This window comes from Mustela erminea, chromosome 8 (genome assembly GCF_009829155.1).
Source record: "Mustela erminea isolate mMusErm1 chromosome 8, mMusErm1.Pri, whole genome shotgun sequence".
Taxonomy (NCBI): domain Eukaryota; kingdom Metazoa; phylum Chordata; class Mammalia; order Carnivora; family Mustelidae; genus Mustela; species Mustela erminea.
This window is the reverse complement of record NC_045621.1, coordinates 66602465-66618284: the sequence shown is the minus strand read 5'-3', so window position 1 is coordinate 66618284 and position 15820 is coordinate 66602465. Positions and strand designations below refer to the sequence as shown.

The following is a 15820-nucleotide window of genomic DNA, read 5'->3' as shown; positions in this document are numbered from 1 at the left end:
ACATAAGCAAATCCTGGTATATTCTCTCAATGGCATGAAATATATTAATAAAATAAGAGACCTACAACAATACACATTTCACAAGCAGCATTTGAACAAAAGAGGCCAGACACAAATGAGTACAAATGATTCCATTTATATAAATCTAAGAACAGGTCAAATTAATCTACGCTGTTAGAAATCAGGACAGTACACACTCTGGGGGGCTGGTGGGTAGTCAGTATGCCTGGAAAGGGATGGATGTTGGTTACAGGAGAATGCTGTTTGCGAAAATTCATCAGGCTATACACTTACATGCGCTTTAGAAAGCTTTGACATGTATTTCCTCTATTCAAAAGCAAAAATGAAATTATTACAGCCTGAGAACATAACCAATATTTCACTTAAAAAGAATGCAGTTTGAAAGCTAGCAATTGAATCTAAAAGAACTCCAGTAGTTAGTGCAAAGACCAGAAAGTAACTTACTCTAACGCTCATTCTTCTTCAGAATATTTCAGGATCACTTTCATAAAATTAAAAAAATTTTTTTTTAAGATTTTATTTATTTGACAGAGAGAGAGAGATCACAAGTAGGCAGAGAGGCAGGCAGAGAGAGAAAAGGGAGGAAGCAGGCTCCCTGCATAGCAGAGAGCCCAACACGGGGCTCGATCCCAGAACCCTGGGATCATGACCTAAGCCGAAGGCAGAGGCTTTAACCCACTGAGCCACCCAGGCGCCCCTTAAAATTTAAATTTAATTAACCTATATCATATTATTAGTTTCACATATAAAGTCTAGGGATTTGTCAGTCTTATATAATACCCAATGCTCATTACATCACATGCCCTCCTTAATGGCCATCACCCAGTTACTCCCGCCCCCCAAATCCCCTCCAGCAACCCTCTTTTTGTTTCCTATGCTTAAGAGTCTCTTATGAGTTTGTCTCCCTCTCTGGTTTTGTCTTCTTTTATTTTTTCCTCTCTTCCCCTATGATCCTCTGTTTTGTTTCTTAGAGTCCACATTATCAGTGAGATTATAATTGTCTTTCTCTGATTGACTTATTTTGCTTAGCAAAATACCCTCTAGTTCCATTCACATCACTACAAATGGCAAGATTTCATTTTTTTCCTTGATGGCAGACTAATATTCCATCTTCTTTATCCGTCCTGTATGGACACCTGAGCTCTTTTCATACTTTAGCACCGTGGACACTGCTGCTATAAACATTGGGGTGCAGCTACTCCTTCGGATCACTACATTTGTATCTTTGGGGTAAATACCCAGTAGTGCAATTGCTGGGTCGTAGGGTAGCTCTATTTTCAACTTTTGGATGAACCTCCATACTGTTTTCCAGTGTGGCTGTACCAGCTTGCATTCTCACCAACAGTGTAGGAGGGTTCCCCTTTCTCCATATCCTTGTCAACATCTGAAATTACCTGACTTGTTAATTTTAGTCATTCTGTCCGTGTGAGGTGGTATCACATTGTGGTTTTGATCTGTATTTCCCTGATGCGGAGGATATGGAGCACTTTTTCATGTCTCTGTAAGCCATTTGGATGTCTTCTTTGGAGAAATATCTGCTCATGTCTTCTGTCCACTTATTGATTGGATTATTTGTTCACTGGGTGTGGAGTTTGATTAAGTTCTTTATAAATTTTGGACACTAGCCCTTTATCTGATAAGACATTTAGAAATACTATCTCCCATTCTGTTGGTTGTCTTTTGTTTTTTGCTGTTTCCTTTGCCGAGCAAAAGCTTTTTATTTTGATGATGTCCCAATAGTTCATGTTTGCCTTTGTTTCCCTTGCCTTTGGAGACCTGTCTAGCAATATGGTGCTGCAGCTGAGGACGAAGAGGTTGCTGCCTGTGTTCTCCTCTAGGATTTCATGGATTCCTCTCTCACATTTAGACCTCACATCTATTTTGAGTCTATTTCTGTGTATGATGTAAGAGAATGGTCCATTTTCATTCTTCTGCATGTGGTCGTCCAATTTTCCCAACACCATTTGTTGAGGAGACTTTTTTCCACTGGGTATTCTTTCCTGCTTTGTCAAAGATTAGCTGACCAGAGAGTGGAGGGTCCATTTCTGGACTCTCTATTCTGATCCACTAATCCATGTGTCTGTCTGTGTGCCAATACCATAATGTCTTGATGATTACAGCTTTGTAATAGAGACTGAAGTCTGGAATTGTGATGCCACCAGTTTTGGTTTTCTTTTTTAAAACATTCCTTTGGTTATTTGGGGTCTTTTCTGGTTCCATACAAATTTTAGGATTACTTTTGCCAGCTGAAAAAAGTTGATGGTATTTTGATAGGGATTGTACTGAATGTGTAGATTGTTCTAGGTAACAAAGACATTTTAACAATATTTGTTCTTTCCATGAGCACGGAACATTTTTCCATTTCTTTGTATCTTCCTCAATTTCTTTCAGGAGTGTTGTGTATTTTTCTGAGTACAGATTCTTTGCCTCTTTGGTGAGATTTATTCCTAGGTATCTTATAGTTTTCGGTGCAATTGTATATGGGATCGACTCCTTAATTTCTCTTTCTTCTGTCTCATTGTTAGCATATAGAAATGCAACTGATTTCTGTGCAATGATTTTTATATCCTGCTACTTTGGTGAATTCCTGGATGAGTTTTAGCAATTTTGGGGTGAGTCTTTTGGGTTTTCCACAGAGTATGATATCATCTGCAAGGAGTGGCAGTTTGATGACTTCTATGCCAATTCAGATGCCTTGAATTTTTGTTGTCTGATTGCGGAGGCTAGGACTTCTAGTACTATGTTGAACAGCAGTGGTGAGTGGATATCCCTGCTGTGTTCCTGACCTTAAGTTTTCTGAAAACTGAAAAAAAGTTGTTTTTCCCCACTGAAAATGATATTAATGTGGGCTTTCATATATGGCTTTTATGGTATTTAGGTAAGTTCCCTCTCTCCCTACACTGTGAAGAGTTTTAATCAAAAAAGGATGTTGTGGGCGCCTGGGTGGCTCAGTGGGTTAGGCCGCTGCCTTGGGCTCAGGTCATGATCTCAGGGTCCTGGAATCGAGTCCCGCATCGGGATCTCTGCTCAGCAGGGAGCCTGCTTCCTCCTCTCTCTCTCTCTGCCTGCCTCTCTGCCTACTTGTGATCTCTCTCTGTCAAATAAATAAATAAATAAATAAATAAAATCTTTAAAAAAAAAAAAAAAAGGATGTTGTACTTTATGAAATGTTTTTTCTGCATCCATTGAGGGTATCATATAATTCTTGTCCTTTTACTTATGTAGTGTATCACATTGATTGATTTGTGGATGCTGAGCCACCCTTGCAGCCCAGGAATAAATCCCACTTGGTGGTGGTGAATAATCCTTTTAATGTACTTCTGGATCCTATTGGCTAGTATACCGATGAGAATTTTTGCATTAATGTTCATCAGGGATATTGTTAATTCTCCCTTTTGGTGGGTTCTTTGGTTTTGGGATCAAGGTAATGCTGCCCTCATAGGAAGAATCTGGAGGTTTTCCTTCCATTTCTATTTTTTGAAATAGCTTCAGAAGAATAGGTATTAATTCTGCTTTAAATGTTTGGCAGAATTCCCCTGGGAAGCCATCTGGCCCTGGATTCTTCTGGGGAGGGGGGTGATTACTGCTTCAATTTCCTTGCTGGTTATAGTTCTGTTCAGGTTTCCTATTTCTTCCTGTTTTAGTTTTGGTAGTTTATACTTCTCTAGGAATGTCTCCATTTCTTCCAGACTGCCTAATTTGTTGGCATATAGTTGCTCATAATATGTTCTTATAACTATTTCTTTGGTGTTGGTTGTGATCTCTCCTCTTTCACTCATGATTTTTATTTACTTGGGTCCTTTCACTCTTTTTTTGATAAGTCTGGCCAGTGGTTTATCAATCTCATTCTTTCAAAGAACCAGCTCCTAGTTTCATTGGTCTATTCTACTGTTCTTTTGGTTTCTATTTCCTTGATTTCTGCTCTAATCTTTATCAATTCTCTTCTCTTGGTGGGTTTAGGCTTTATTTACTGTTCTTTCTCCAGCAAATTCTTCAGATGTTCTTTCAGCTCCTTTAGGTAAAAAGTTAGGTTGTATATTTGAGACCTTTCCTGTTTCTTGAGAAAAGCTCGTGTTGCTATACATTTCCTTCTTAGGACTGTCTTTGCTGCAACCCAAAGGTTTTGAACAATTGTGTTTTCATTTTCATTTGTTTCCACAAATTTTTAAAATTATTCTTTTAATCTCCTGGTTGATCCATTCATTCTTTAGTAGGATCCTCTTTAGTCTTAGGACCACTCTTACAATCTATTTATAGTTACATGGTTGGGCTATTTGATTTCCACTCCACCAATAGACAGAGAATAACCAAAAGAACTGAAAGAGATGCTACTGCCACTTGATTACAGCAAAAAATGATAGCTGGCAGAAAATGAGAATAAAAATTTCAAAAATAAAAAGTGGTGTTAAGCCACTTACCAAATTCTAGAAGTAGGTACTAAGCATTTATGAGAAAGCTGTAATAGTGGGGTGCCTGGGTGGCTACGTCAGTTAAGTGTTTGACTCTTGATTTCAGCTCAGTTCATAATCTCAGGGTTGTGAGACTGAGCCCTGTGTCTGGCTCCATGCCCTGTGGGGAATCTGCTTGAGATTCTCTCCCTCTCCCAATCCCATCCCATGGGCGCTCTCTCTCTCTCTCTCATAAAATAAATCTTTAAAAAAAAGTTGTGACTGTGTCTAGTTGTAGGGAATGCAATGATTAAAAAGAATGGTCTCTGCCATTAAGCCGTTTTTTAGAAGTTTTTACAATTACAAAGATCTGCACATGTGCTGTCCAAATACAGTAGCCACTAGCCACAGGTGAAAATGTGGCTTGTGTGACTGTGGAACTCAATTTTTAACTTCATTTAACATGAATAATTTATATCTAAGTTTAAACAGCCATATGTGGCTAGAGGCTACCACTGTGCACTGAAAGCCTAGGTGATTAAGTACATGATTTGTATTCAAATACAAATATAACAGAGTATATGGATACCATCACAACAATTAATATATGAAAAGGCTAAAATATATTTATCATCTGTGAGTGATGCTGGGAAGCATGAAATACATTTTAAAAATAGATTCACATATAATATATTCTTGATACTGAAAGCAGTAAATAACCCATTTTAAATAAGAAATTGACTCCATACAAATTCATTCCCTGAGAGTTCTAACAAGCACGCTGAAGTTCCACTTTTTCCAATTCTTCTCAGGCCTCATAGTTTACTTTGAACAATTAAGAAATACAATGCAGCAGCTGAAAATAGTAAAGAGTAGTTATACTTAAAAATGAATGATAAAAATAAATGTTACCAAAACATGGACAGGTAGAATAAATTATGAACACAATTACTGGCACTTACAGAAGTTGAACTTTTACACTTGGAGGTTATCTTACAAAAATAAAAATCACATCAGAAAAATACTTCCTTCATAAACACTCTAGAAAAAACAGCTACAATAAGCCAAGACAAAACTTGTGAGACTTTTTTTTACTCAAGAAGCAAAAAATGAGAACCTTATGACAGAAACTGCACAGTGAAGGGGTATCCATAAAAAGAAATTAGCATCCATGATTAGGAGCTGGATTTGGAATCACCAACTATACTTAAATTCTTCTTAAAGTGGTGTCATTCAGTTACTATAGGGAGTTTCAGTGGGTTCTGAAATTAATTTAGTGGGTCATTAATGAACCAATGCCAAAATAAAATATCAGAATAGATAAAATATAAAAAACTCAGGACTTAATAATGATCATTATTTTTCATAAAATGTAGTAGGACACACCAGTTGCAATGGAGAATAAATTTCTTACTATATTAAGAATAAAGTTTGAAAGACAGCCCTAAGAGATACCATTAACTGTTTTGTTCAAACAACTAAATGCAATTAAACTTTTGGCTTTTCTCTTACCTTCTGATCCTAGATCATTAGAAAGTTTTCCCAGATTTATCATGGATTTTTCTTTGTGTACAGACCTTACTGTTTTTTCTATACTGGTTGCTTTCCAGTGACGCATCATTCCCTTCTGAGAGTAAAAGTGCAACAGTACTTTATACTAGGTTTGGGTCATTTCACATGAACCACTCTCCGTTTTAAATCGTGGCTTGGGGACAGGGACAGCAGAGTAGAAGGGAAGAAAAGTTTGGGCGGACTCAAGGGAAGGCATTCTCCCAATTCCACCAGTCATTTATGTATTTCCAGCTGAGGAAATGCCACAGAACTGCCACCTTAATGTAACACAGAAAGGACACTGCAAAGCTACTTTTGGAACACAGGATATCATCAAAGTAGGCATTTTATAAGGTGATATACATTACCCACATTTCTGACTAGTATGTGAATTATTTCTCTTAAGTTTTCTAACCATGGAGATGGTTCCATAAAATGGGCTCAGTGGAATGTGTAACTGTCTCTTTATTACTGCACCACCAATTCCTTCACACATGAAAGTTAAGTCCCTCTGAATGACTTTCTGTCTACACCATTATCTCCTCTCATATGTTAACATTCTCACTTTTGTGTTATTTTTAAAAAGAGCAGGGATGTTAAATAAGGCTAAAAATTAAGTTCAATCCGAGTATTAATGATGACTCATTCCAACCATACACATAAAGCCTCATTTGTATGTATATGCTTGGGCGATCAAAATGATGGGGTAAGACTTAGGAATGTGATACAATAAAAATAAACCCTAAATCCTTCAGTTATTAAAAAAAAAAAAAAGGTACTTTTGGAGTTGGGGGAGAGCTCTTCTAGTCTGAAAAGGGTCAGTTTTCCTCTTTGGGACTTGACACAAGTATGTGGAAATTATTTTGACTAGAAGAGTTCAAGCTTTACTTGCTAAAACATTCTCACATGTTCTACCAAAATAACTCAGAGTTATGTTTTTCTGACTGACCCTATGGTGTAATTTATAACATATGAAGCAATCTGAAATAAAATTCTAATGGTAACTAAAAGGAAATTAAAACCTATCAGTATACAGTACCTTCTCAGAGAAAGTTGTATATCAGGAAAATGATGTTGAAAGAAAGTGAAGTCTGCTCCAAAAGAAGCAAAAATTCTGACAACCTGTCACCAAATTTTACACCAAATACCAACTTAGGTATTTGTTTCTTAGAGAAAGAAAACCTGCTGCGTGACCTTAGGCAATAATCCTTCCGTGCTCCTTCTCTTTAGCTGCAAAGTGAGGAGGTTGTCAAGATAGTTTCTAAAACTGAATGACTCACCATGAAATAAGTCTAACTGTCGCCAAGCTATCTATAGCTTCTACAGTGCAGATCAAACCCAACAACAGTATTTTAATTACAGAGATTCTCTCTGGCATTTTAATTAACGTGCTTAGTATCACTGTGATGCTAAGCAGTGAAAAGGACAGGGGTACCATCTACCTTTTAAAGACAAAATTTCCTTAAAAATGAGGATCCTGGGACGCCTGGGTGGCTCAGTTGGTTAAGCAGCTGCCTTCGGCTCAGGTCATGATCCCGGCGTCTTGGGATCGAGTCCCACATCGGGCTCCTTGCTCCGCAGGGAGCCTGCTTCTCCCTCTGACTCTGCCTTCCACTCTGTCTGCCTATGCTCGCTCTCGCTCGCTCTCTCTCTGACAAATAAATAAATAAATTCTTTAAAAAAAAAAAAAAAAAAATGAGGATCCTTGGGGTGCCCTGGGTGGCTCAGTGGGTTAAGCCTCTGTCTTCAGCTCAGGTCATGATCCCAGGGTCCTGGGATGGAGCCTCTCTGCTGGGGGGGGAAGCCAGCTCTCTCTGCCTGCCTCTCTGCCTACTTGTGATCTGTCTGTCAAACAAATAAATAAAATCTTAAAAAAAAAAAAAAAAAAGAGGATCCTTAAAAATTAGCAGGCACATAAATAAAACTAATGGGTCAGATATGATCCCAAACTTGTACATTAGGTTTTTTTCCCCCCCCTTAAATTTAAGTAATCTCTACACCCCACATGGGGCTCCAACTTATGACCCAAGATCAGGAGTCACATGCTTTTCCAAATGAGCCAGCCAGGTGCCCCAAAACTTAAGCAGTAAAGTATAGGGTTAGGTAATGGACGAGAAGTAGCCACTAAATGATCAAATAAATGTAAATGTTACCTAATATGCTTAGAGGTCTATTTTAACTAGTACTGCCACTACAATAGTGGTTCTCACTGGGTGATACAATAACACAGATACTAATAATAAAGGCATCTGCTAACATTTACTGAGTCTTTATCATATTCCAGACCCTATGCTAAGGCAAATGGCTTTATTATGGAATATCTCATTTAACCCTTGGGATAACCAATGAGATAGCACTGTTTTATTTATTTTTTCACATTTTCCGATTTTAAGTTTCAAATTGTTTTTTATTATGTTTACTTTTAATTTAACTTTTATTTATTTTTTAAATTAACATACAATGTTTTATTGGTTTCGGAGGTACAGGTTTGTGATTCGTCTTACGTAATACCCAGTGACAACACTATTTTAATAAAGAAGTTTGAGGGCAAGGTCTTCCGTATGGTGGCAGTTGGCCAGAAAAAAAAAGTTAACGTGCTCAATTCTTTCCAAAATATATCATATACAATATGTACTATGGTTTTTAGTACAAAAGGTATAAGATGTACTACTATTATCCTTACTTTTCAGATAGAAATAATAAAGCTCAAAAAAAGTTAAAAGGCTTGTCCAAAAAAACACAATGATGGAGCGGACACTAGGATCCAGTGATTCCCAAGAGTGGTCTCGGGTGGTCTACTCCGAAGTCTCTCAATATATTCATGTCTACCAGATGACAAGGTTCCTTATTGTGGATCATGTGCTGGAACGTTCTCTCATGGGTGCTTAGAACAAAAACAATCTTTAGCATCATTCTGCTTACGCTGCAGTAAAATTTATATGCAATGCCAAGAGGGACAATGTATAGTCTCTCAGAGTAACTATTTTGGTTCTGCATACTGTTTGGAGGAAAAAAAAAGTCATCTTACTTAATCACACCTCTGATGGCAAGCTACAGTTAAATCTACATTCTTCAGATACATACTGAAGAATGTATCAAACCTTTACAGATAAATATTTTCTAGATTAACTAGTATTAGTGAATCAATCAAAATAACATAATCCTTTCAGCATAGTATGAAAGCCAGTAAAATAAATGTACTGAAATTAATGGTTATTCTGTGGCCAATTCTTTTTTCCCCCTAAATTCTGTTCTTATGAAAAGTTCAGCAGTATCATTTAAAAAAGCCCTGTCAGTATGTGATCCAGAGAACACTACAGGTAGTGCTGTGCACTCTACTACTTACTGACCAGAACAGAAACTGTAATTACACACCACCTGTGGGTTTCCCCAAATAAAGATCTTGAGGACAACAGCCCATACACCGAAACACACTTCATCACAAAATATAAAAGTGTACACAGTGTAACACTGATTTGTTCGAAGTCTAGTAATATTAGGAAAAATTTATGTTCAATGATAATTGTAAGTCTTAAAAATGTGTAAGGTTCACATACATTGTATTCCATGGTATCTATGAACTGAAATAATATAATTCCCACACTTGAAAGGAATTTCAAAGAATGTTTATTAAACTTCATAGTCTTTCTTTAAGATTTTATTTTTAAGTAATCTCTATACACCCAATGTGGCTCAAACCCACAACCCAGAATCAAGAGTTACATGCTCTACCAACTAAGCCAGCCAGGTACCCCAAATGCCCTATGTCGAGCTTGAACTCATAACCCTGACATCAAGAGCCACGTGCTGTAGACTGAGCCAGCTGGGCACCTGTATTCATAGTCTTTTAATAGGAGTGATCACTTTTGGTTCTGCATACTGTTTGGAGGAAAAAAAAAAAAAAGTCATCTTACTTTAGGTGGGTGTTTATAAAGCTTCTTCGATTATAACTTTATATCTGAGAAACATCAAATAACCCAACAGTTTTCCTTTTATACCCACTGTTTTCAGAGTGAGTGAGGAGAAAAGAGGGGAGTAGTGAGATTTTTGTTTTTCACATTTGAAAGGGGCATAAATTTAAAAAGTTTGAGAAACACTGTGTTAGTGGAAAAAATTATGACTATCAAATATTAGGAATTCCCTTTCTCAAAATAAGTACCAAGTTGAAATCCTGCAGGATTTCATCTAGATTAGTGAGATACCATTAAAAAAAGGATGGATCCATGTAATAGTAACTATGTCTATATATTCCATTTTCTTTTTTAAAAATATTTTATTTATTTGAGAGCGAGAGCATAAGGAGGGGGGAGGGACAGAGGAGGAGAGAGAGAGAAGCTGAATCCCTGCTAAGCAGGGAGCCCAACATGGGAGTGATTCAAGGACAATGGAATCATGACCTGACCCAAAGTGAGACACCAAACTGAAAGAGCTACCCAGGCACCCTCTTTTTTCTACGGAAATAATTCTACTGTCACTTTCTCCTCTAAGAAGAATATTTAATGCTGCCCAGTCCGCAGCAAACAGCTCTGGAGATAAAGGCCTATTATTATACTGGAAACATACTTCATCTCAATGGCCTTTCCTTCAAAACATGCATCACCTCAGAATCTCTCTTGAAGGAAATGACAAGGAATAGTGAACATGACATCTTCCATGTCCCCATAGTGGTGTGAACATTGGTTTCAGAATGTCCTCAGATAACCCCTATCTCAAAGAGTATTAGGTATAGAATGCAATTAATTTGAATATTTAAATTTAGAAACAAATCTTGTAATGGCATCATGAGGCGACTGAAAATGTAATTTTTAAAATGGCCTTGTGGGGGCGCCTGGGTGGCTCAGTGGGTTAAAGCCTCTGCCTTCAGCTCCCGTCATGATCTCAGATCCTGGGATCCAGCCCCCCATCGGGCTCTCTGCTTGGCGGGGAGCCTGCTTCCTCCTCTCTCTCTGCCTGCTTGCGATCTCTCTCTCTCTCTGTCAAATAAATGAATAAAATCTTAAAAAAAAAAATGGCCTTGTGTGGTTTACTTGGTCATTAAAAGAGAACCTAGGCAAGAATTCTATATTCAACATACTTCAACTATAGTAACTTACAATAACTTCTAACAAACCTAAGAAGCCCTCGCTAACATTTTTCCTGCCTGATGTTAAGATTGGAGAGTGGGAATAAAAGTGGTACTCATGATGAACATGGAATTGGACTTACTGCATAAGTGAATCTGAAATATAATGCTATTTTTAAAAGAGGGCATCTGTGTGGTTCAGATGGTTAAGCATCTGCCTTTGGCTCAGGTCATGTTCTCAGGGTCCTGGGATTGAGCCCTACATCAGGTTCCCTGCTCAGTGGGGAGCCTGCTTCTCCCTCTCCCTCTGCTGATCCCCCTGCTCACGCTCTCTTTCAAGTAAATAAATCAATAATTAAAAAAAAAAAGGCTTCTAAACAAATTAAAAAACTTCCAATAGTTCACCTTTAAAAATATCTTTCAATTATTTCTTGTAAATATACAAATGTTTCATGACCACTGTGGAAATTTTAGAAAATATACTGAAGTTTAAAAGGAATATAAAAATGTCACCATTAACCAATAATCCTTTTTAATATCCTGGCTTAGTACCTTTCCATTTTATTTTCCTGGGCACTTGACTGTACATGCACCTACACAGAGAGGAATACCTATGGCCACAGAGTTTTGAAACACCATTTTCATTAATGTATAGCATTCCAATCTGTGGTTAGGGCCTGATTTATCTACCAGTTCCTCAGCTATTGGATATGCAGGTAGTGACATCTTAGGGTAACTTCAGCCCATACTGTACTGGAGTATGTCTATCATTCACAATCTTTGTGAAAGATGGCTAAGGGGCATGGTTAGGCACAGGAGAAATACTTCTGCGGTATTTACCTTAAGAGGATAGAATTATAGATAATTTAGATTCTTTGTTACACTTTTTTAACTTATCTGAAAAATCTGTACTGAGCACATGTTGATTATCAGAAAACAATGTAGTAACCTACTAAAATGAAGATCAATGTTTGTATAAATAGACAACATTAAAATTCAGTAAGTTGGGAAAATGTACATTTTAAGTGAAAACAAAGGTAGGGTTTAAGGTGAACATGTACTGGTTGACAGCAAAGACTAGAAAAACTAAATGATCATCACCAGGAGGTGCTGTTTAACTAAACTATGGTACAACAAACTACTACAGAGCTAAGTGAAACCAAGAGGCAGATCTCTATGTGCTGCTATGGAAAAGACTGCCAAGATGATTATCAAGTCAGACAGGAGGGGAGTAACAGTATGTATCTTATAATTCCAACAGATACAAAAGGAAACAGAAAGAGTGAAGGGGAGCAGAATTCTTTTACATGTATAAAACATTTTTGAAAAGATACTTAAGAAACTACAGTAGTTACTTCTAGGGCAGGAATGGGGAATTGGATATACAGTATGATCACAACCTGAGAATGTTCACTGATACATAAATGCATAATACATAAAAAGGAAAGTACACTGCTCACAGCAGAGACTCTGAAACTAATTCAAGGTTGTCCCATAAAAATTTTAAAAGCAGAATATACCAATGGATATGAAAAATAGAAAAAATGTAAAGTTCAATCTATGAGAATGTAAGGACTTGGAAATAACAATAGTAAAACAGCAGTGGATGTGGGTGTCCCCATAATTATTATTTCAAAACCCTAACAAGTTTTTATTACTAACAAGGAAATGGCCAGGGAACTGATTATTAAAGAAAAAAAAACTTCTAATGAAATCATTCTAGAACTTGTTAACATGAGTGACTTTATTCAAACACTATCTTACAATATTTATTCTAGTTTACAAGCTCAGTAATCCAGTGGTGGAATGTATCACTGCATATTTAGGCCATAATAAACGAAAGATTTTTTTCTGTACGTTCAGATTTAACATAGTACTTTCCCTTCTAAAAGATAACTGAAAACCAATTACCGAATCAAGGACAGAGTGGGTTAGGAACTCAAACACATTTAAAATATTCTCCTAAGTTAGATGGTCATTACTATTTTAAAGCTCCTTCTAATAAAACCTGAGTAAGATTTAATCTTTTGCAACATTTATGCTCCAGATGCAAACTGGAAACTAAGGGTGTCCCTAGTGCTTCTGAAAATCAGATTTATACATTTATAACACAACTAACTACACTAATGAATATACAGGAGTGATTTACAGAGGTGCACCAATGTAAAGAAAATATACTTCAACTTATTTCACGTGAAACACAGTCATTAGCAGAATCATTTAATTGCTATCCTTTTGATGTGCACATCTTTCTGAAGACTTTTAAAACTCAATTATGCTGTTTTACTGAGTGCATGTATCATTAAAATATCACGAATCCCCAAAGATTCACAGCTACAATCAGCCACTGTGAGAATCAGCTGGTAATACCGGATATCATGCCCCAGGGTAGAATACTCAAAATCAAACCAGATAACAGAAAAGTACTGCCACTAAATTTCACTTTACATTCAGATCTGGCATTTCTCCTTCAATTTCTCCCACTGGGGTGGCTCTTGGGATTGGCTTAGCTGAAGGAAATATGCTTTATTTTCTGGGAAAATCATCCTTTCCTACCAACAGCGTGGCTTCAAGAGATTTTTAGTAGAGTGCAGAGGCAACAAGACACCATAATCCCAAAGATCAGAAAGGTGATCAGTCACAGTGCTATCACCCACAGCTGGCTAATTCACTTTAAGAATGTCGTCTCACCTAAAACATGGGATCTAAGGCATAAAATGACTATGAGCACCAGAAAATATACTTTCTTTCAGTTAAAATGTTCTTGCCTGTGAGCAGCTAACATTTAGTGACCCTCTATTACGTCCGGAAATGGTGCTGCAGATTGGGGCCACCTTGCTGACAATCCATCATGTTACCACTCACGCAGGTGTCACGGCACATAACCGTCAATACTACTTTTAAAGACTTCCAGTTCTACAAGAACCACATGCTTTACAACAGCTTAGGCTGCTCATAAGCAGGGGCTTACCTAATGCTTTTTGAGATACTAATGTTCCTCCATCCTGGTGCCGGAAGCTGCCTTCCTTTGTTTACCTAGAGTTCTTTTTAATTTATTTATTTATTTATTTATTTATTTATTTATTTATTTATTTATTTTTAAACGTTCCTCTCCATTACCTTTTTACCACTGTGGATCTAAACCTTAATCTCCACCACACCCTGAGCAGTCTTAGAACAACGGAAGCTCCCCCCTACCAGGAAATGTGGAAAAGGAGGGTTGGAAAGGTCAGGAGCGAACCAGGAGAGGAAAAACTCCTGCAATATCAAGGAAATTTAAGTCCGTCAAACCTACTTCTGGGCCATTTTATTTTGTTTGCCTAATTGGCTTTTCCAGACATCTAAACAAGCTCCGAGGTGAATTAACACCGGCCCGTCGCATCCCCCGCCTCTAGCCTGCGAGTTCCAGACTTCGTTTTCTCAGAAAACTCAAATGCTGGCTTCACCATCACCTCTTCTGCAGACTTTGCCCCAAGCCTTTCCTAACTTTGTAAGCTAAGAATTTAGAGACGGGGGACAGAGAAGACCGAGGAGAAAAAGATTATCCCTTCTGCCCCCCTGGCTGGGCCGCCCCCCGATCAAAGGGCCAGCTGCCGCCCTGGCTCCACCCGGTCCTCCCGGAGCGGCAGACCCCAGGCCTGGAGCGCTCCGGAGAAGGGGATGCGAGCGGCCTCCTGAACCGGCCTCGGCTAAGGCAGAGCCCGCAGTCGCCGCTCTTCTTCGCGGTCGGGCCTGGCTGTCCCGGGAAGGGGCCCGTCGGGGCCTCTGCCTCCCCGCCGCCGGGCCCCGCCTCCAGCCCGCCCTTCCCCAGCCGTCGTCGGAGCCCTTACCCGAAGGACGTGGTAGCCTTCCGTGCCCCCGCCAGGGATCTCGACGCTCTGCGAGGACCCCATGGCGGCGGGCGATCAGTGTGGCCGGGACGGGATCCGCGTTGCTCCCCGCCCCCCGCGCACCGCCCGCTCCGCTCCTCCGCGTAGCACTTGGGACGTGGCACTCGCTGCCGCCGGAGAGCCGGGCCGCACTGCCCGCCGGGAGAGCGTCGCCGCGGCACCCACGGCCGCTGCGACGCCGCAGACAGCGCCACCTGCCGCAAATCACCGGAAGGGGCCTGAACATGCACGGGCGGGGAGGGGCTTACTCGTGCTCGCGAGACCACAGAGATAACAGTTCCTCCAGCCTCGGCATCAAGTTACGAATCCTTGGGTTGGACAAGCTTTACCGAGACGCGTTTCCGCTCGCCCGAAGAAAAGATTGCTTTGTCGTAGCTCCCCCTGGTGGCGAGAGACCGTGAAAGGACTGCTACTGAAAAGAAAAGGGGTGGGTACGAGCTGCGTTCTGTTCTCCATGTTTACGGGTCTCGCCCCAGATGGTAGAGAGGGTGATGGTGCTTCTCTGTGGGCTGAATCCCGCATCCGCTCAGCTCAACTCGGTTTTATAAAGGAAGAGGTTCTGTCTCTGTTTTTGCCGTCCTAAGTATAAGAACAAGATCAGAGGATTGGTCACATTCTGAGCAATATCAGAGTGGGAAGCACAACTGGATGTCCTGGGTGTCCTGTTTGCTGCTGCTGCTGGGTTTCCCACTTCCTTTGGGTAGCCAAGTTGTAGTCCCACTTTTCCTATTCCGTTTCTCCTTTTGCCCTTTCCCTCTTACAGTCTCTAATTATGGCCATTGCCCAAGGGTCAGTTTGATCATCACTAATGGTTTGTCAGCCAGGTTTTCAGACGATGTGAAGGAATGTAAAGTACATATTACCACCCATGAAATATTCTAGCCCAAAATGTCTAACATGCGTCTACC

General features: G+C 39.3%; 1 protein-coding gene across 1 annotated transcript in view; it reads right to left on the bottom strand.

Annotated features, from left to right (window-relative positions):
* Positions 1 to 15097, bottom strand: part of GORASP2 (golgi reassembly stacking protein 2) — a 36688-nt gene extending 21591 nt beyond the window's left edge. The window contains exon 1 of the mRNA XM_032355915.1: positions 14853 to 15097. Coding sequence (XP_032211806.1) covers positions 14853 to 14915 — 63 coding nt within the window. The 5' untranslated portion in view covers positions 14916 to 15097. The remainder of the gene's footprint in view (positions 1 to 14852) is intronic.
* Between the last annotated feature and the right edge of the window lie 723 nt (positions 15098 to 15820).